Source organism: Entelurus aequoreus, linkage group LG16, assembly GCF_033978785.1.
Source record: "Entelurus aequoreus isolate RoL-2023_Sb linkage group LG16, RoL_Eaeq_v1.1, whole genome shotgun sequence".
NCBI lineage: Eukaryota > Metazoa > Chordata > Actinopteri > Syngnathiformes > Syngnathidae > Entelurus > Entelurus aequoreus.
Genome location: NC_084746.1, coordinates 46981303 through 47001217, shown reverse-complemented (window position 1 = coordinate 47001217; position 19915 = coordinate 46981303). Strand labels below are relative to the sequence as shown.

The window sequence follows — 19915 nt, the reverse complement described above, 5'->3', positions numbered from 1 at the left end:
TGAATGTATACCCTAATTTGCTACTTTCCATTTTTATTTTATGAATGTGTGTCTATCTGTGTTGGCCCTGCGATGAGGTGGCGACTTGTCCAGGGTTTACCCCGCTTTCTGTCCGAATGCAGCTGAGATAGGCTCCAGAACCCCCGCGACCCCGAATGGGAAAAGCGGTAGGAAATGGATGGATGGATGGAATGTATACCCTTATTTGCTTCTTTCCATTATTATTTTATGAACTTATACCCTTATTTACTACTTTCATCCTTATTTTATGAATGTATATCCTTATTTGCTGCTTTCCATCTTTATTATTTTATGAATGTATACCCTTTATTTGCTACTTTCCATTTTTATTTTAGGAATGTATGTCTCTCTGTGTTGGCCCTGCGATGAGATGGCGACTTGTCCAGGGTGTACCCCGCCTTCCACCCGGATGCAGCTGAGATAGGCTTCAGCACCCCCCGCGACCCCAAAAGGGACAAGCGGTAGAAAATGGATGGATGGATGGATGTTTTGCCAACATTATATCAAGTAGCTGCACTCCACTATCCCGTTAGTCTTCTCATTATAATTGTGTATTTCCTTGACATGACTTCTTCAGGCTCCTGATTGGCTGCTATGACCTCACAGTGATGAGCTAGAGCGCCCCCCTCTGCTTTGGAGTGCACCAAAAACATTGTTTTCATGTGGCGAGAGGTGGCTATTTTGTCTGCAATGCTTCGAAAAGGTGTTGGCTTTTAAAATAAAGTAGGCACATGCTCACCTTGATCTCTTGTGGAACGTTTCCAACGTCGCTTCCTTTGTGCATCATGTTTGCTGAGAGCAGAAAAGCAAATTGTTCATCCTGGTTATCATAAACATTAGCGGCAAACCATCATGAATTAGTCGGTAACTCTGCCTCGTAGCATTACATTGTCTTTTGTCTAATAACAAATGCTAACAGTATTTTTTTTAATTATTATTTACCGAAGGCTCTCTGCAGCTGAGCGTTTTTATTCTCCACCATAAGCACTTTCCTCTTCAGCGCTTCATTCTCGTTTTGCTTCTGGGAGATTTCCAGGTGCAAGAAGGCACTATTGTCATCCACTAGTTTGCTTATTTCTGACACCGCTGCTTTGACCAGAACCTCCAGGACGGACGACAGCTGGCTTTGGAAGGAAACACACGCCATGTTAAGCCAAACTGTGATTAAAAAAAACCAAAACAAAATATGCCTAATAGTTTAATATTTGTGAGACACGAAGATTATACTCGGGGAAAAAAAAAGCATCCATCTCTTTTCAGGTTCCTCGCAGGCGGCGGCGTCACTTCCGTATGGGGGAGGGGCTTACCGTAAATGACAAACTAAAGGCGCGCCGGCATTTTTTCCATGTACTATATCCCCAACCACCGGTCCGGGGACCGGCACCGGTCTGTGACAATTTAATTTATAACCATACTTGCCAACCCTCCCGAATTTTCCGGAAGACTCCCGAAATTCAGCGCCTCTCCTGAAAACCTCCCAGGACAAATATTCTCCCGAAAATCACCCGGTTTTCAGCCGGAGCTGGAGGCCACGCCCCCTCCAGCTCCATGCGGACCTGAGCGAGGACAGCCTTTTTTCACGTCCGCTTTCCCACGATATAAACAGCGTGCCTGCCCAATCACGTTATTCCATTCGAGGCGTCCGGCATACCGCCGATGAGCATGGTGCAGATGGAGAAGATCTTCTCGGCGTCAATGTTGGCGCACACGTTTAAAGCCGACGCTGGTCAGGCTGCTGAGGGTTGACGTAGGGCAGTGGTCTCCAACCACCGGGCCGGGGCCCGGTACCGGACCGTGGAACGATTGGTATCAAGCCGCACAATAATTTTTTTAATTTATTTTTTTTTAATTTTATTTTTTTATTTTTTATTAAATCAACATAAAAAACACAAGATACACTTACAATTAGTGCACCAACCCAAAAAACCTCCCTCCCCCATTTACACTCATTCACACAAAAGGGTTGTTTCTTTCTGTTATTAATATTTCTGGTTCCTACATTATATATCAATATAGATCAATACAGTCTGCAAGGGATACAGTCCGTAAGCACGCATGATTGTATTTTTTTATTAACCTCCGTCGGACAAAATTTTAAGCGTTGACCGGTCCGCAGTTACAAAAAGATTGGGGACCACTGACGTAGGGCATCTCCAGGCGTTTGCCCAGCTCATGGAGCCATCCTTGGGGAAGAGACGGGAGGACAACAGGGTGACAAGGACTAAATCATCCAGACTAGAGATAAATTGTATTATTATGTTTATCGTACCTAAAAATAAAAATAAAATTTAAAAAAAACTAAATACATTTTCACTATATTTTGCTAAAAACATCAAAACTAATTGTATTTTTATTTGTATTTTTTCTGACTCCTTATTACATCCAGCCATAGAAATATACATTAAAATAAACATATTTGAAGTAATTAATTTTAAATGATCATAAGAATTCATTTAAAATGACCATATTTAATTATTAAAATAATTGCTTGTTTATCAACAACTGTAGCATTTTATTCATTACATTTTGAAGCTCTCAGAAGCCAAGTTATGTTATATTCCTTAAGATTTATTTATGCAAGTTTGAAGTATCAATTATCTAAACACAGTTTTGTTTGCATATTTTCAGGATATATATATATATATATGTATGTGTATATATATATATATATATATATATATATATATATATATATATATATATATATATATATATATATATATATATATATATATATATATATATATATATATATATATATATATATATATGTGTGTATGTATATATATATATATATATATATGTATGTATGTATGTATGTATGTATATATATATATATATATATATATATATATATATATATATATATATATATATATATATATATATATATATATATATATTCAAAGAACTCCGGCTTATTAGTGATTCCCAGAGCCAAAAAAAAGTCTGCGGGCTATAGAGCGTTTTCTATTCGGGCTCCAGTACTCTGGAATGCCCTCCCGGTAACAGTTAGAGATGCTACCTCAGTAGAAGCATTTAAGTCCCATCTTAAAACTCATTTGTATACTCTAGCATTTAAATAGACCCCCCCTTTTTTAGACCAGTTGATCTGCCGTTTCTTTTCTTCTCTCCTCTTCTCCCCTGTCCCTTGCGAGGGGGAGTTGCATAGGTCCGGTGGCCATGGATGAAGTGCTGGCTGTCCAGAGTCGGGACCCCGGGTGGACCACTAGCCTGTGCATCGGTTGGGGACATCTCTGCGCTGCTGACCCGTCTCCGCTCGGGATGGTTTCCTGTTGGCCCCGCTGTGGACTGGACTCCCGCTGATGTGTTGGATCCACTGTGGACTGGACTTTCACAATGTTATGTCAGACCCACTCGACATCCATTGCTTTCGGTCTCCCCTAGAGGGGGGGGGGGGGGGGGGGGGCATATGCATATGCGGTCCTCTCCAAGGTTTCTCATAGTCATTCACCGACGTCCCACTGGGGTGAGTTTTTCCTTGCCCGTATGTGGGCTCTGTACCGAGGATGTCGTTGTGGCTTGTACGGCCCTTTGAGACACTTGTGATTTAGGGCTATATAAATAAACATTGATTGATAGATTGATTGATATATATATATATATATATATATATACACTACCGTTCAAAAGTTTGGGGTCACATTAAAATGTCCTTATTTTTGAAGGAAAAGCACTGTACTTTTCAATGGCGATAACTTTAAACTAGTCTTAACTTTAAAGAAATACACTCTATACATTGCTAATGTGGTAAATGACTATTCTAGCTGCAAATGTCTGATTTTTGGTGCAATATCTGCATAGGTGTATAGAGGCCCATTTCCAGCAACTGTCTTTCCAGTGTTCTAATGGTACAATGTGTTTGCTCATTGGTTCAAAAGGCTAATTGATGATTAGAAAACCCTTGTGCAATCATGTTCACACATCTGAAAACAGTTTAGCTCGTTACAGGAGCTACAAAACTGACCTTCCTTTGAGTAGATTGAGTTTCTGGAGCATCACATTTGTGGGGTCAATTAAACGCTCAAAATGGCCAGAAAAAGGGAACTTTCATCTGAAACTCGACAGTCTATTCTTGTTCTTAGAAATGAAGGCTATTCCACAAAATTGTTTGGGTGACCCCAAACTTTTGAACAGTAGTGTATATATATATATATATATATATATATATATATATATATGTGTGTATATGAAATACTTGACTTGGTGAATTCTAGCTGTAAATATACTCCTCCCCTCTTAACCACGCCCCCGCCTCACGATCCACTCTTCCCCCACTCGTGGACAAGACTCCGAGGTACTTGAACTTCTCCACTTGGGGCAGGGTCTCCTCCCCAACCCGGAGATGGCACTCTACCCTTTTCCGGGCGAGAACCATGGACTCGGACTTGGAGGTGCCGATCGTCATCCCAGTCGCTTCACACTCGGCTGCGAACCGATCCAGTGGGAGCTGAAGATCCTGGCCAGATGAAGCCACCAGGACCACATCATCTGCAAAAAGCAGAGACCTAATCCTGCAGTCACCAAACCAGATCCCCTCAACGCCTTGACTGCGCCTAGAAATTCTGTCCATAAAAGTTACGAACAGAATCGGAAAAGCACCATATAAAATCAAATCCGTTATTATTAATATTATTACATGAAGAGCCAAGTGTTTTCTGAGGTGGTACTTGGTGAAAAAAGTTGAGAACCACTGCTCTGAATATTTTATATTCGCGGTCCAAGTACTCTGGAATGCCGTACCAGCAATACCGTAGTTAGAGATGCTACCCCAGTCTAAGCATTGGAGCCCTACCTTAAAACTCATTTATGTTCTCTTTTTTGGCCACTTGACCTGCCGCTTCTCTTTTATGCTCCGTCCCCCCCTCTCCTGCGTGGAGAGGATACCGGGTGGCCACGGGTAATTTCTGGTGAGGTGCCCGTCTGGAAGAGGCGCTTGTTGTCCCAAGTTTTAACCCAGGCTGAACCACTCCTCGATGCATCAGCGGTCACGTCTCCGCGTTGTCGACTTGTCTACATGGAAGAAGACCCCAACTACCATCCCCTGCTGGCTTCCCAATGGAATGGACTCTCAAACGACCCAATAACTGTACCCACTCCCGGTCACCCAGGAGGGGGCCCCCACATCTTTGACCCCTTCCCGCGGTTTCTACTTCTTCTTCCCCATCTCTGGCTTTTGGAGTTTTTTCTTGACCGGATGTGGTTTCAGATCAGGGGATGTCGTCGTGGTTTGTGAAGCCCTTTGAAGCCCTAAATATTGATTGATTGAACGTACGATGAGACCAAACCAATCAGAGCCCTCTGTTCAGTATCGTGGCCACTGATTGGCTCAGCCTCAGACAGCATTACTATATTGGATTAAAAAGAGTGTAAAGGTGAGTATGTGGGTGGTATTTCATGTCGAAAAGGCTCTCATAATGTAAAAAATGCATTCAGAAAGTTGTAAACATGTTTTTGTTATGCCCTAGCTGTGAAAATACAGTAGTACCTCAACTTACACGTTTAAACGGCTCCATGGCTGAGCTCGTAACTCGTATCTCAAATTAGCCCCACCTATTAAAATGAATAAAATCAATTTCAATCTGTGCTTGGCCATGCCAAAACACTACAATTTAAAATGTAACATGCCTTTAAAAAAAAAAAAAAACACTGTTAGATAAGAAATATTGTTTGAAAATTAATACAATAGAGTGTAACAACAATGTCAAAAAAATTACAGTAGTTTTATGAAATAATGTAATGATAATGCAAAAGTAGTGATTATCAAACTGTGGCCTCCATCTCGTGTGGGCCAAATAAACAATTAGATTTTGAAACACAGTGTTACTAGTCAAACGGTGTGTATTGTTACAATGGCCAAAAATAGGAAATATACTTGTTAGATGAGGTGGCGACTTGTCCAGGGTGTACCCCGTCTTTCGCCCGAGTGCAGCTAGGATAGGCTCCAGCACCCCCGCCACCCCGAGAGGGACAAGCGGTACAAAATGGATGGATGTATCCGTACTTGTAATACGAGTTTGAGAACCACTGATGTAAAGCATTTACAAAACCCCAAACCGGTGAAGTTGGCATGTTGTTTAAATGGTAAATAAAAAGAGAATACAATGATTTGCAAATTCTTTTCAACTTATATTCAATTGAATAGACTGGAAAGACAAGATAATTAATGTTCGAAATGAGAAATTCGTTTTTTTTCTCGCTAATAATCATTAACTTAGAATTTAATGGCAGAAAAAGTTGGCACAGGGGCATTTTTACCACTGTGTTACATGGCCTTTCCTTTTAACAACACTCAGTAAAGGTTTGGGAACTGAGGAGACACATTTTTGAAGCTTTTCAGGTGGAATTCTTTCCCATTCTTGCTTGATGTACAGCTTAAGTTGTTCAACAGTCCGGGGGTCTCCCTTGTGCTATTTTAGGCTTCATAATGCGCCACACATTTTTAATGGGAGACAGGTCTGGACTAAAGGCAGGCCAGTCTAGTACCTGCACTCTTTTACTACGCTGTTGTAACACGTGGCTTGGCATTGTCTTGCTGAAATAAGCAGGGGCGTCCATGAAAAAGACCTTGCTTGAATGGCAATATATGTTGCTCCAAAACTTGTATGTACCTTTCAACATTAATGGTGCCTTCCCAGATGTGTAAGTTACCCCCATACCATCACAGATGCTGGCTTTTGAACTTTGCGCCTATAACAATCCGGATGGTTCTTTTTCTCTTTGTTACAGATGACACGACGTCCACAGTTTCCAAAAACAATTTGAAACGTGGACTCGTCAGACCGCAGAACACTTTTCCACTTTGCATCAGTCCATCTTAGATGAACTCGGGCCCAGCGAATCGGCGGCGTTTCTGGGTGTTGTTGATAAATGGCTTTCGCTTTGCATAGTAGAGTTTTAACTCGCACTTACAGATGTAGCGACCAACTGTGGTTACTGGCAGTGGTTTTCTGAAGTGTCCCTGAGCCCATGTGGTGATACCCTTTACACACCGATGTCGCTTTTTGATGCAGTACCGCCTGGAAATCCAAGGTCACGGGCATTCAATGTTACGTGCAGTGATTTCTCCAGATTCTCTGAACCTTTTGATGATATTACGGAGCGTAGATGGTGAAATCATTCAGCAGCTTCTCTATAATTTCACGGATTAGTGTTCGCTAAGTGGATGTGGTTTATGCTTCGGAGTGGTTCACGGAAGGACATTTTTTTATCGGTTTGTTTTTCGAATTCGGCGGATGTCGTTCTACGCACTCACATTGTCAGTTGTGCTGGTTGGAGGGCAGGATTGTGTCGATCTCTGCCCGAGGACAATTACTACCAGCGGTGGGGAGTGCTGCTTTAACTCAAATTATAATCAGAATCAGAATCAGAATAGTTTTATTGCCATTGTTTGAGAACGGGTTCATAAACTAGGAATTTTTCTTGGTGCAATCGTGCAACTTAAAACACATACAACACATATTTGATAATAAAAAGAGCTGTAAATGAGCTATCAGATAGACTCCGAAGGAATTCAAGGAATTCAATTTAAATTGACAATTTAAATTGAATTCAATTTAAAGCACAACAAAAAGCAGATAGACTGCTTGTATTTCAAAATATTTGTAAATTAAGCTAAAATCGTCCCTCGCGACATCGCAGATTTTCCGTTTCCGGGTTAAGGTTGAACCCGAGTAATCACAACAAGGCGTTAAATCTTGGGGTTACTTTTTACCGCAACAATCTCAAGTTGACCAACTTTTGGCGGAACAACTTTTTGATGGACTTAATCATCAACTCGAAGCAAACTGTGGTAGCTGCGAGTGTCATGTTGACCAAGTTTTTGCAGGAAAAACCTACCACCGTGGTTTCACAAATGGGATGTGTGTCGAAGTATTTCCACGTAGCGGTGGCCGTGTTGTAGTATCCGGGTAATGCTTGGAGGATCCTTCGGGCTACTGGTATTTATACCTGCATTGTCCTTTCCATCCTTACACTTTCCATTATTGTAACGGAGCTACTGTGTTGAACAATTTCCCTTGTGGATCATTAAAGTTTGTCTAAGTCTAAGTCCAAGTCTAAGCTACTGGGGTAAAACAAGTGTAAAGGTGATTCTATGGGTCTTATTTCAAGTTTGGAAAGCTCAAATTAGGTTAAAAAAAAACATATTAAGAAGTTACGTTTGTTTATGCTCTGAAAACATTTGAATTATTAATAATAATCATACTCCGTAGGGGGGCGTACGGGGGGCATTTTGACCAGATGTCAGAATTACCTGATATGACTCCTCTAAGAGCTTCTCACCCTATCTCCAAGGGAGAACCTTGCCACCCTACGAAGAAACTAATTTCAGCCGCTTCACTGCAAAAACTGAAATCTAAGTAAGATGAAATATCTCAAATAAGGGTGATATTTGCTTATTTTCTGTCTAATAAGATAATTCTTCTCACTAAGCAGATTTTATGTTAGAGTGTTTTACTTGTTTTAAGTGTTTTGGTCCTAAATGATCTCAGTAAGATATTACAGCTTGTTGCTGAGATGTTATGACCTATATTGAGTAAAACATGCTTGAAACTAGAATATCAACTGTTGCAAAGCTGTGTCATCAACACTCACAAGTATAAAACTGCTTTTTTAAATTAATAATTTCTTACTTCAAGCATTTTTTTTTTTTTGTCATTAAAAAATACAATCATGTGTGCTTACGGACTGTATCCCTGCAGACTGTATTGATCTATATTGATATATAATGTAGGAACCAGAAATATTAATAACAGAAAGAAACAACCCTTTTGTGTGAATGAGTGTAAATGGGGGAGGGAGGTTTTTTGGGTTGGTGCACTAATTGTAAGTGTATCTTGTGTTTTTTATGTTGACTTAATAAAAAATAAACATAATTATTATTTAATTTTTAAATTGCTTGTGCGGCCCGGTACCAATCGATCCCGGTGGTTGGGGACCACTGGTCTAGTACAGTGTTTTTCAACCTTTTTTGAGGCAAGGCAAGTTTTTTTCATTAAAAATTCCGGAGGCACACCACCAGCAGAAAACGTTAAAAAATGAAACTCCGCCAGGTCGTCGTGCCTTATTTTGAGTTTGTTGGGTGTTTTCCTGTGTAGTGCTTTAGTTTTTGTCTTGCGCTGTTATTTTGGTGGCCCTTCCTGTTTTGTTGGTGTTTTCCTGTTGCAGTTTCATGTCTTCCTTTGAGCGCTATTCCGCGCACCTGCTTTGTGTTAGCAAGCGAGGCTATTTACGTTGTTGCTATCCTTCTTTGTGTGGACGTTGTTGATTGTCATGTCATGTGGACGCCGTAAGTTTTTGCTGTCGTCCAGCATTCTGTTTCTGTTTACTTGGTAGCCAGTTCAGTTTTACTTGCGTTTTGCATAGCCATCCCTATGCTTCATTGCCTTTTCCTCATGTTCATTTTTGGTTCAAGCATTATATACGTTTTTACCTGCATATTGTGATCACAACAAACCATCCTCGTCTCACCAGACACATTCCGACTTTTACAAAGCAATTAAACTACCTGCTGCCACCTACTGACATGGAGTATTACGTGGTTACCCTGCCGAGTTCTACACAGCACAGACACTAAGCAACGGCACATTATTTGCAGATAATTCTTGATTTGAAAAAGATATTTTTGGGACCAATTTAGGTGAAGTTGCATAATTTCCCACGGCACACCAGACAATATCTCACGACACGCGGCACGGTGGTGGAAAAACACTGGTCTAGTATGTTCACTATTTTATTTAAGGGCAAAATTGTTCAAATAAAGCCAATAATGCAATTTTTTGTGGTTCCCTTTATTTAGAAAAGTATAGAAATACATATTGGTACCGGTACCAAAACATTGGTACCGGGACAACCCTAGTCTGAAGTCCTTGAACTTCTCTTTTTGGGGCAAGATCTTTTCCCCAACCCGAAGATGGCACTACACCCTTTTTCAGGGAGAGAACGATGAACTTGGACTTGGAGGTTCTGACTCTCATCCCAGTGGCTTCACTCTCTGCTGCAAACCGATCCAATTAATGCAGAAAAACCCGGACCAGATGAAGCCAGCAGGACCACATCATCTGCAAAGAGCAGAGACCTAACCAAGCAGCCACCAAACAGGATGAAAACCACACCGCTTCTCTAGAATCCGAGGTTCGACTTTCCGGAATAGCCTCTTCTCCAGTATGATCTCACGATCGTTGGAACACACCCTGCGCTTATTCTTCTTAAATAGAGGAACCACCATCCCTGTCTGCCAATCCAGAGTCACCGCCCTCAATGTACACGCAATGTTGCAAAAAATGTGTTTATTGTGGCCCAATGAACTGCGATAAACAGATTTAGCAAGTTGAGGTTATAATGATTTACTTTTACTTTGTGGAAATTGATTTACCACGGACCAATTAACGGCGATAAACCAGCTATTACTGTATAAGAAAGTATATATTTTTTGTATTTATATATACACTACCGTTCAAAAGTTTGGGGTCACATTGAAATGTCCTTATTTTTGAAGGAAAAGCACTGTACTTTTCAATGAAGATAACTTTAAACTAGTCTTAACTTTAAAGAAATACACTCTATACATTGCTAATGTGGTAAATGACTATTCTAGCTGCAAATGTCTGGTTTTTGGTGCAATATCTACATAGGTGTATAGAGGCCCATTTCCAGCAACTATCACTCCAGTGTTCTAAAGGTACAATGTGTTTGCTCATTGGCTCAGAAGGCTAATTGATGATTAGAAAACCCTTGTGCAATCATGTTCACACATCTGAAAACAGTTTAGCTCGTTACAGAAGCTACAAAACTGACCTTCCTTTGAGCAGATTTGAGTTTCTGGAGCATCACATTTGTGGGGTCAATCAAGCGCTCAAAATGGCCAGAAAAAGAGAACTTTCATCTGAAACTCGACAGTCTATTCTTGTTCTTAGAAATGAAGGCTATTCCACAAAATTGTTTGGGTGACCCCAACCTTTTGAACGGTAGTGTATATATATATATATAAATCCTCTTATTGTGTTTAATTGTACAATATTAAACCAAGACAAGTGACACATTTAACAAATGCAATCAACTTTTAATCGTCGCCTAAGACAAAGCTCATCTCGTCCACATAAAAAGAACAAGCAACGAGCCATTGAGAAGACTGACCAATGACCGCAGACCGTTTAGGCAATCATAAACAATTAGTAGATCTGACAAAAACTCAAAAAGACAGCTCCTGTTCAGGTGAGAAAAAGGCAAGTTGTTTTGTATGGAAGCACTGCCAACGTATTCTCAACAATTAAAATGGCTACACTCGTAACATAGGCAATCAATTTAATACGATCCGAACTTGTTCTTGGGAATTACGTGAAAAAATATCACTTTAATCCTAAACTTCAAGGTGGACGTACCCTTGATCATAAAACAACAAAAAAAATCATTCGATTCAAAAACGTTCACAGTAAACACGATTTAACACTGCTTTCGTTGGCTTCGAGATAGAAAAGTTACTGGAACATGTTTAGGTAGATAACCTAGCAAGTTTACGCGATAATCAGCCTTCTTGACGAGCGCGAACAACGTTAGCCTCCTTGGCCTTGGGGGAACATTCCACGTCAAGTAAGCCGAGACAAACAACTCTTGCTCTGTGCACACAAAATAATAATACATCAGCACGATAAATGATGTGTTGATGATAGACGTGACTTCAAATATTTTGTGACAATAACGAGGGGGAAGTTATGTTACACTGCAACATAAAAGGCTGCTGTTAGCCAAGCGCGGAGAGTGGAAAGGGGGTAATTAGGTAACTGTCAATCATCACTTTTACGAGGGACCTGGAATTCATTGTCATTCTTAAATTGTATAGCAGTCTTGGCTTGAAGAGTTTTTACTTTTCAATGCTGACTGAAAAGCTAAATAAGCATAAGATACCTGCTTATTTTCTATTTAAAAGAACACCGATTTGAAACGATTGCAGTCGTTGGGGTTATACCAACCAAGCCATATTGGCTACCTCTTTGTTTACCACTTTTTGGCACCCTGTCATTGACGTTCAAAGCACACGGGGGTGGGGTACCTAGAGGGGCGGAGCCACAATGTAGCGTGTTGATTGGTGGACAGACAATGGTCCTTCCCGGAATGGGGAATCTTCCTTGTCTTTGCAGGACGTCACATGTAAACCTCAATGCCGTACCGGTTGTAGTGCAAAAATACTTTTTAAATGAAACGAGAAAAGTATGCGCTTATTTGTCTTTTTCACACGTCACAAACGAGCGATACGTGCCATCGTCATTTCATCTCCGGAAATTTTCCAACAAGACCAGGCCAAGATCCGCCTACCCTATTTTTCGGACTATAAGTCGCAGTTTTTTTTTCATAGTTTGGCCGGGGGTGCGACTTATACTCAGGAGCGACTTGTGTGTGAAATTATTAACACATTACCGTAAAATATCAAATAATATTATTTAGCTCATTCACGTAAGAGACTAGACCAGGGGTCACCAACGCGGTGCCCGCGGGCACCAGGTAGCCCGTAAGGACCAGATGAGTAGCCCGCAGGCCTGTTCTAAAAGTAGCTCAAATAGCAGCACTTACCAGTGAGCTGCCTCTATTTTTTAAATTTGATTTATTTACTAGCAAGCTGGTCTCGCTTTGCCCGACATTCTTAATTCTAAGAGAGACAAAACTCAAATAGAATTTGAAAATCCAAGAAAATATTTTAAAGACTTGGTCTTCACTTGTTTAAATAAATTCATTAATTTTTTTACTTTGCTTCTTATAACTTTCAGAAAGACAAATTTAGAGAAAAAATACAACCTTAAAAATGATTTTAGGATTTTTAAACACATATACCTTTTAAATTCCTTCCTGACAATTTAAACCAATGTTCAAGTAAATGTATTTTTTTTATTGTAAAGAATAATAAATAAATTGTAATTTAATTATTCATTTTAGCTTGTTTTTTCGACGAAGAATATTTGGGAAATATTTCTTCAAACTTATTATGATTAAAATTCAAAAAAAATTATTCTGGCAAATCTAGAAAATCTGTAGAATCAAATTTAAATCTTATTTCAAAGTCTTTTGAATTTATTTTTTAAAATTTTTGTTCTGGAAAATCTAGAAGAAATAATGATTTGTCTTTGTTAGAAATATAGCTTGGTCCAATTTGTTATATATTCTAACAAAGTGTAGATTGGATTTTAACCTATTTAAAACATGTCATCAAAATTCTAAAATTAATCTTAATCAGGAAAAATGACTAATGATGTTCCATAAATTATTTTTTTAAGTTTTTGTCTTTTTTTTTCGGTGGAATTTAGAATTTTAAAGATTCGAAATTGAAGATAAACTATGTTTCAAAATTTAATTGTCATTTTTTTCGTGTTTTCTCCTCTTTTAAACCGTTCAATTAAGTGTAAATATCATTAATTATTAATAATAACATAGAGTTAAAGGTAAATTGAGCAAATTGGCTATTTCTGGCAATTTATCGAAGTGTGTATCAAACTGGTAGCCCTTCGCATTAATCAGTACCCAAGAAGTAGCTCTTGGTTTCAAAAAGGTTGGTGACCCCTGGACTAGACGTATAAGATTTCATGGGATTTAGCGATTAGGAGTGACAGATTGTTTGGTAAACGTATAGGATGTTCTATATGTTATATGACTCTTACCATAATATGTTAGGTCAACATACCGGGCACGTTCTCAGTTGGTTATTTATGCGTCATATAACGCCTGTTGTTCACTATTCTTTATTTATTTTAAATTGCCTTTCAAATGTCTATTCTTGGTGTTGGCTTTTATCAAATACATTTCCCCAAAAAATGCGACTTATACTCCAGTGCGACTTATATATGTTTTTTTCCTTCTTTATTATGCATTTTCGGCCGGTGCGACTTATACTCCGAAAAATACGGTAATAGTGGTGGGTATTTTTTTGAACCGCTGAGAACGATCTATTGCGGTACTGTTTGTTGGCGATGAAAGATTATCGTCACACTTCAACATCTCTGACATGTAAATGACGCCCCTTTGCCGGGTCAGCGTTGCAAATGAGAAAGTCTCCTCAACTGCCTTACCCGGGATAAATAAATGTTAAATAAATATATAAATACAAAAACTAGGGCGGTGAGCATGCCAGTGTGTTGCAAAATGGTTATATACGACATTACCCACAAGGCTTAGCGCCGTGGATAGGAACCAAAAGTAGATCTGAGCTATGCAGAAAGACGACAATTGTGTCTTTTGCTAAATAAAGAGTTGAAAAAATTGTTACACGTTGCCGTTTTTTCTGGACAATAAACAAATATGATTGGAAAGTTGACGTACGCGTTTGAGCGCCGATTAGAGGCAAATTCGATTGGCAACAATGATGCTGATTGGGGGTAAATTCGGGGGTAATGGACAAAATTGCAGTGATTAGTTGAATTTGTGTGAATTGGTGCCATCGCAACATGCCTTTATCCTGCAGGGACTGATTATTGTCATGTGATTATGAGCGAGAAGGTAACATCTGGCACAAATAAATTAATACATGGGAAACACTGCAATGGTAGTGAAGTGACTTCGTGTGCACGTTCAGTTAGTTGGGTTGAAGATCTCAACATTTGCGCTCAAGTGGGCTTGCACTGGTGCCTTTCGAACAAAATGAAAGTGTCAAAACTTTGCCCGCATGCGGAGCAAATGTAGCAATTCTGCGTGCTGCCGGCACCACTGCCGGACTCCTCCTGGCAAACAGCGGACGGCAGATTGAACTCCGGTAAAGTTCCAATTCTCCCCGAGCTGGGCTCATGGTCAAAGTGGCGATCGGGACCGAGGATCAAATTGGAGCATTGGGGTTGTATCCCCATCTGTGAGAAGGGATCCAAGGACAGAATGTCCATCTTCACTTTCCCATCTAGGAATGGCAGCTCTTTCATAGACTGCCACTCGTTGGCGGCTCCGGCTGAGGCACCCAGAGGATAATTGGTGTGGTTCAAAATTAAAGCGTCGCTCCTTCCCGAGTCGTCGTATCCGGCTAGCTGGTCCTCCAAAGACCCTGGCCCAGTCTTGGCTTCCAGCAGCTTTTCCTGCAGTCCACTGTCGGGCATCGTCAAGGGATTTTCCCCCTGCTCGTCTGTGCTCCTGACTTTAAACACACACACACACACACAATTTAAACACTTACATGTGCATTTAGTCCGTTATATACCATTAAACAGAGCCTGAGCACTAAATAAGATGTTGCAATTAGAGATGTCCGATAATATCAGACTGCCGATATTATCGGCCAATAAATGCTTTAAAATGTAATATCGTAAATTATCGGTATCAGTTTCAAAAAGTAAAATGTATGACTTTTTAAAACGCGGACGTAGGGAGAAGTAGAGAGCGCCAATAAACCTTAAAGGCACTGCCTTTGCGTGCCGGCCCAGTCACATAATATCTACGGATTTTCACACACACAAGTGAATGCAAGGCATACTTGGTCAACAGCCATACAGGTCACACTGAGGGTAGCCGTATAAACAACTTTAACACTGTTACAAATATGCGCCACACTGTGAACCCACACCAAACAAGAATGACAAACCCATTTCGGGAGAACATCCGCACCGTAACACAACAGAACTAATACCCAGAACCCCTTGCAGCACTAACTCTTCCGAGACGCTACAATATACACCCCCGCTACCCCTCTGCCCACCTCAACCTCCTCATGCTCTCTCAGGGAGAGCATGTACCAAATTCCAAGTTGCCGTTTTGAGGCATGTTCAAAAAAATAATGCACTTTGTGACTTCAATAATAAATATGGCAGTGCCATGCTGGCGTTTTTTTTTTTCCATAACTTGAGTTGATTTATTTTGGAAAACCTTGTTACATTGTTTAATGCATCCAGCGGGGCATCACAACAAAATTAGGCATAATTATGTGTTAATTCCACGACTGTATATATCGGTATCGGTAATTAAGAGTTGGACAATATCGGAATATCGGATATCGGCAAAAAAGCCATTATCGAACATCTCTAGTTGCAGTAGCAAATAAATAGCACACAACCTGATCATTGTTATAAAAAATATAATTTTTTTCTTTAAATAAATAAGATTTTCGAAATTTGAAATGATTTTTGTTCACTGTTTTAACGACATTATAATCTTTGTAATGTAATATTCAGGAATAAGTCGTCATTGTTTGTTATGATGCGTTTTTTTGTGATGTGAATTACTTCTGTTTTCTGATTGGCTAAAACGGCTTTACAGGTATGTGCGTCGGCACCACCTGCATGCACTTTAAAGCCTGGTGCTGTGTTTCATTTAGTGCTGTCAAACTTTATTTTTTTATTACATTTTTAAAAAAAAAATCAGATCACAGGTTAGTACTCGCTTGCATAATTTAACTTTAAAAAAAGACCCCATTATTTGGACAAAAAATGTTATTTTGTTGTCAGAATTTCATCCAAGAATATTTTTTAGATGTTTTACTTGACTACACATTACTTATTTGCTTTTAAAAAAAGTCCAGTCAGGGTGTATTTTGAAGCGAAATAGGCCAGCCAGGGTGGCTGGGCCATGTGAACGTTGGTATACCACACTACGTGACAACTTCAAACTGCGTGCTAGCCGCTGGGTTTGCAGTTCTGGCTTTAAGCTTAGTGGCTAGCACGCATACTTCTCAATCGGGCGACGTGGGTTTGCACCCCGCTTGGAGTGGTGGCAGTATGGGAAGTTTGATACAAAATGCAGAGCCGCTACATGACCACACCGGTCGGAGTGTCCTTACTCATCTTTGCACTGACGTATGCATTTAACCTGTTCACTGACTATACTGTATAGCAGGGGTCACCAACCTTTTTGAAACCAAGAGCTACTTCTTGGGTACTGATTGATGCGAAGGGCTACCAGTTTGATACACACTTAAATAAATTGCCAGAAATAGCCAATTTGCTCAATTTACCTTTAACTCTGTTATTATTAATAATTAATGATATTTACACTTAATTGAATGGTTTAAAAGAAGAGAAAACCCCCAAAAAATGACAATTAAATTTTGAAACATAGTTTATCTTCAATTTCGACTCTTTAAAATTCTAAATTCAACCGAAAAAAAGAAGAGAAAAATTTAAAAAAATAATTTATGGAACATCATTGGTAATTTTTCCTGATTAAGATTAATTTTAGAATTTTGATGACATGTTTTAAATAGGTTAAAATCCAATCCACACTTTGTTAGAATATATAACAAATTGGACCAAGCTATATTTCTAACAAAGACAAATCATTATTACTTCTATATTTTCCAGAACAAAATTTTTAAAAGGAATTCAAAAGACTTTGAAATAACATTTAAATTTGATTCTACAGATTTTCTAGATTTGCCAGAATAATTTTTTTGAATTTTAATCATAATAAGTTTGAAGAAATATTTCACAAATATTCTTCGTCGAAAAAAAAGAAGCTAAAATGAAGAATTAAATTAAAATGTATTTATTATTCTTTACAATAAAAAAATTTTTTTTTACTTGAACATTGATTTAAATTGTCAGGAAAGAAGAGGAAGGAATTCAAAAGGTAAAAAGGTACAGTATATGTGTTTAAAAATCCTAAAATCCTTTTTAAGGTTGTATTTTTTCTCTAAAATTGTCTTTCTGAAAGTTATAAGAAGCAAAGAAAAAAAATTAATGAATTTATTTAAACAAGTGAAGACCAAGTCTTTAAAATATTTTCTTGGATTTTCAAATTCTATTTGAGTTTTGTCTCTCTTAGAATTAAAAATGTCGGGTAAAGCGAGACCAGCTCGCTAGTAAATAAGTAAAATTTAAAAAATAGAGGCAGCTCACTGGTAAGTGCTGCTATTTGAGCTATTTTTAGAACAGGCCGGCGGGCTACTCATCTGGTCCTTAAGGGCTACCTAGTGTCCGCGGGCACCGCGTTGGTGACCCCTGCTGTATACCAACCCATGCAGCCTTTCAGTTAACCAACTGTAGTTTGGGTAAAGGAGCCTGTAAGGTCAAAATAAATTGCGTCATTAATCTGCTTTTATACATGATTAATGCGACAATTTTTGAGAGTAATCACATGAGTTAACACGTTATTTTTGACAGGAGACAAATGCTGACGGTTTTTTGTCTTGTCATTTTTTTTTTGCTGTATTTTGGCAATTATCTTTGTTGGGTTACTCCATTATACGTTATTTTTCTAAGAGTTTTTTCATGTGAAATTTTAAACTAAGAATGCCTAATTATTTCACAGGTGTATGATACAATAGCAGTTATTAGACAATACACCACAGCCAAACAGGACGTTCAAAGTACTTCATTTTTCAAAGAGGCATACATTTTTTATTCATATTTATTAGATTTTTTTGTTTGAATCTCTCAATCAACTTAAGCCTTAAACAAAAATACAAAAACATGTAACACAAATTTTACCAATTTGAACCTGCGTAATTATCCGACTAAAAATGCCTTAAAAAGGGTAAACATTTAATAGTTTGATATTATCGTTTACAACTTACGGTAAGTTTATTGAAACATTTGGCCAACAAAAGTTAAAAAAAAAATGAATATAAAATGTTTTTTAACTTAGTGACTTTAAAGGCCTACTGAAACCCACTACTACCGACCACGCAGTCTGATAGTTTATATATCAATGATGAAATCTTAACATTATAACACATGCCAATACGGCCGGGTTAACTTATAAAGTGACATTTTAAATTTGCCGCTAAACTTCCGGTTCGAAACGCCTCTGAGGATGACGTATGCGTGTGACGTAGCCCGGCGAACACGGGTATGCCTTCCACATTGAAGCCGATACGAAAAAGCTCTGTTTTCATTTCATAATTCCACAGTATTCTGGACATCTGTGTTCGTGAATCTGTTTCAATCATGTTCATTGCATTATGGAGAAGGAAGCTGAGCAAGCAAAGAAGAAAGTTGTCGGTGCGAAACGGACGTATTTTTCGAACGTAGTCAGCCACAACAGTACACAGCCGGCGCTTCTTTGTTTACATTCCCGAAAGATGCAGTCAAGATGGAAGAACTCGGATAACAGAGACTCTAACCAGGAGGACTTTTGATTTGGATACACAGACGCCTGTAGAGAACTGGGACAACACAGACTCTTACCAGGATTACTTTGATTTGGATGACAAAGACGCAGACGTGCTACTGTGAGTATGCAGCTTTGGCTTTTTTTTGCGTATGTACGTAACTTTTTTAAAATATATAAGCTTTATGAACCTTGGGTTAGGTGAACGGTCTTTTGGGCTGAGTGATTGTGTGTGTTGATCATGTGTTTGAATTGTATTGGCGTGTTCTATGGAGCTAGGAGCTAGCAGAGGAGCTAGGAGCTAGCATAACACGTACCGTACCGTACGTGCGCGTCACGTACGTAACTTTTTAAAAATATATAAGCTTTATGAACCTTGGGTTAGGTGAACGGTCTTTTGGGCTGAGTGATTGTGTGTGTTGATCAGGTGTTTGAATTGTATTGGCGTGTTCTATGGAGCTAGGAGCTAGCAGAGGAGCTAGGAGCTAGCATAACAAACACGCAGGTGTTATTATGCAGGATTAATTTGTGGCATATTAAATATAAGCCTGGTTGTGTTGTGGCTAATAGAGTATATATATGTCTTGTGTTTATTTACTGTTGTAGTCATTCCCAGCTGAATATCAGGTACCGTGAGTATGCAGCCTTGGCTGCTAAACATTCGATAACTTGACCGTATGTGCGCGTCACGTACGTAACTTTTTAAAAATATATAAGCTTTATGAACCTTGGGTTAGGTAAACGGTCTTTTGGGCTGAGTGATTGTGTGTGTTGATCAGGTGTTTGAATTGTATTGGCGTGTTCTATGGAGCTAGGAGCTAGCAGAGGAGCTAGGAGCTAGCATAACAAACACGCAGGTGTTTTT

At 39.1% G+C, this 19915-nt stretch overlaps 1 protein-coding gene across 1 annotated transcript in view; it reads right to left on the bottom strand.

The window, feature by feature from the left end:
* The window catches only part of LOC133631216 (zinc finger protein 629-like), a 40917-nt gene that overhangs the window by 9113 nt on the left and 11889 nt on the right, over window positions 1-19915 (bottom strand). The window contains exons 4-6 of the mRNA XM_062023374.1: window positions 14632-15145; window positions 964-1211; window positions 761-813 (exon numbers count right to left, since the gene is read on the bottom strand). Coding sequence (XP_061879358.1) covers window positions 761-813; window positions 964-1211; window positions 14632-15145 — 815 coding nt within the window. The remainder of the gene's footprint in view (window positions 1-760; window positions 814-963; window positions 1212-14631; window positions 15146-19915) is intronic.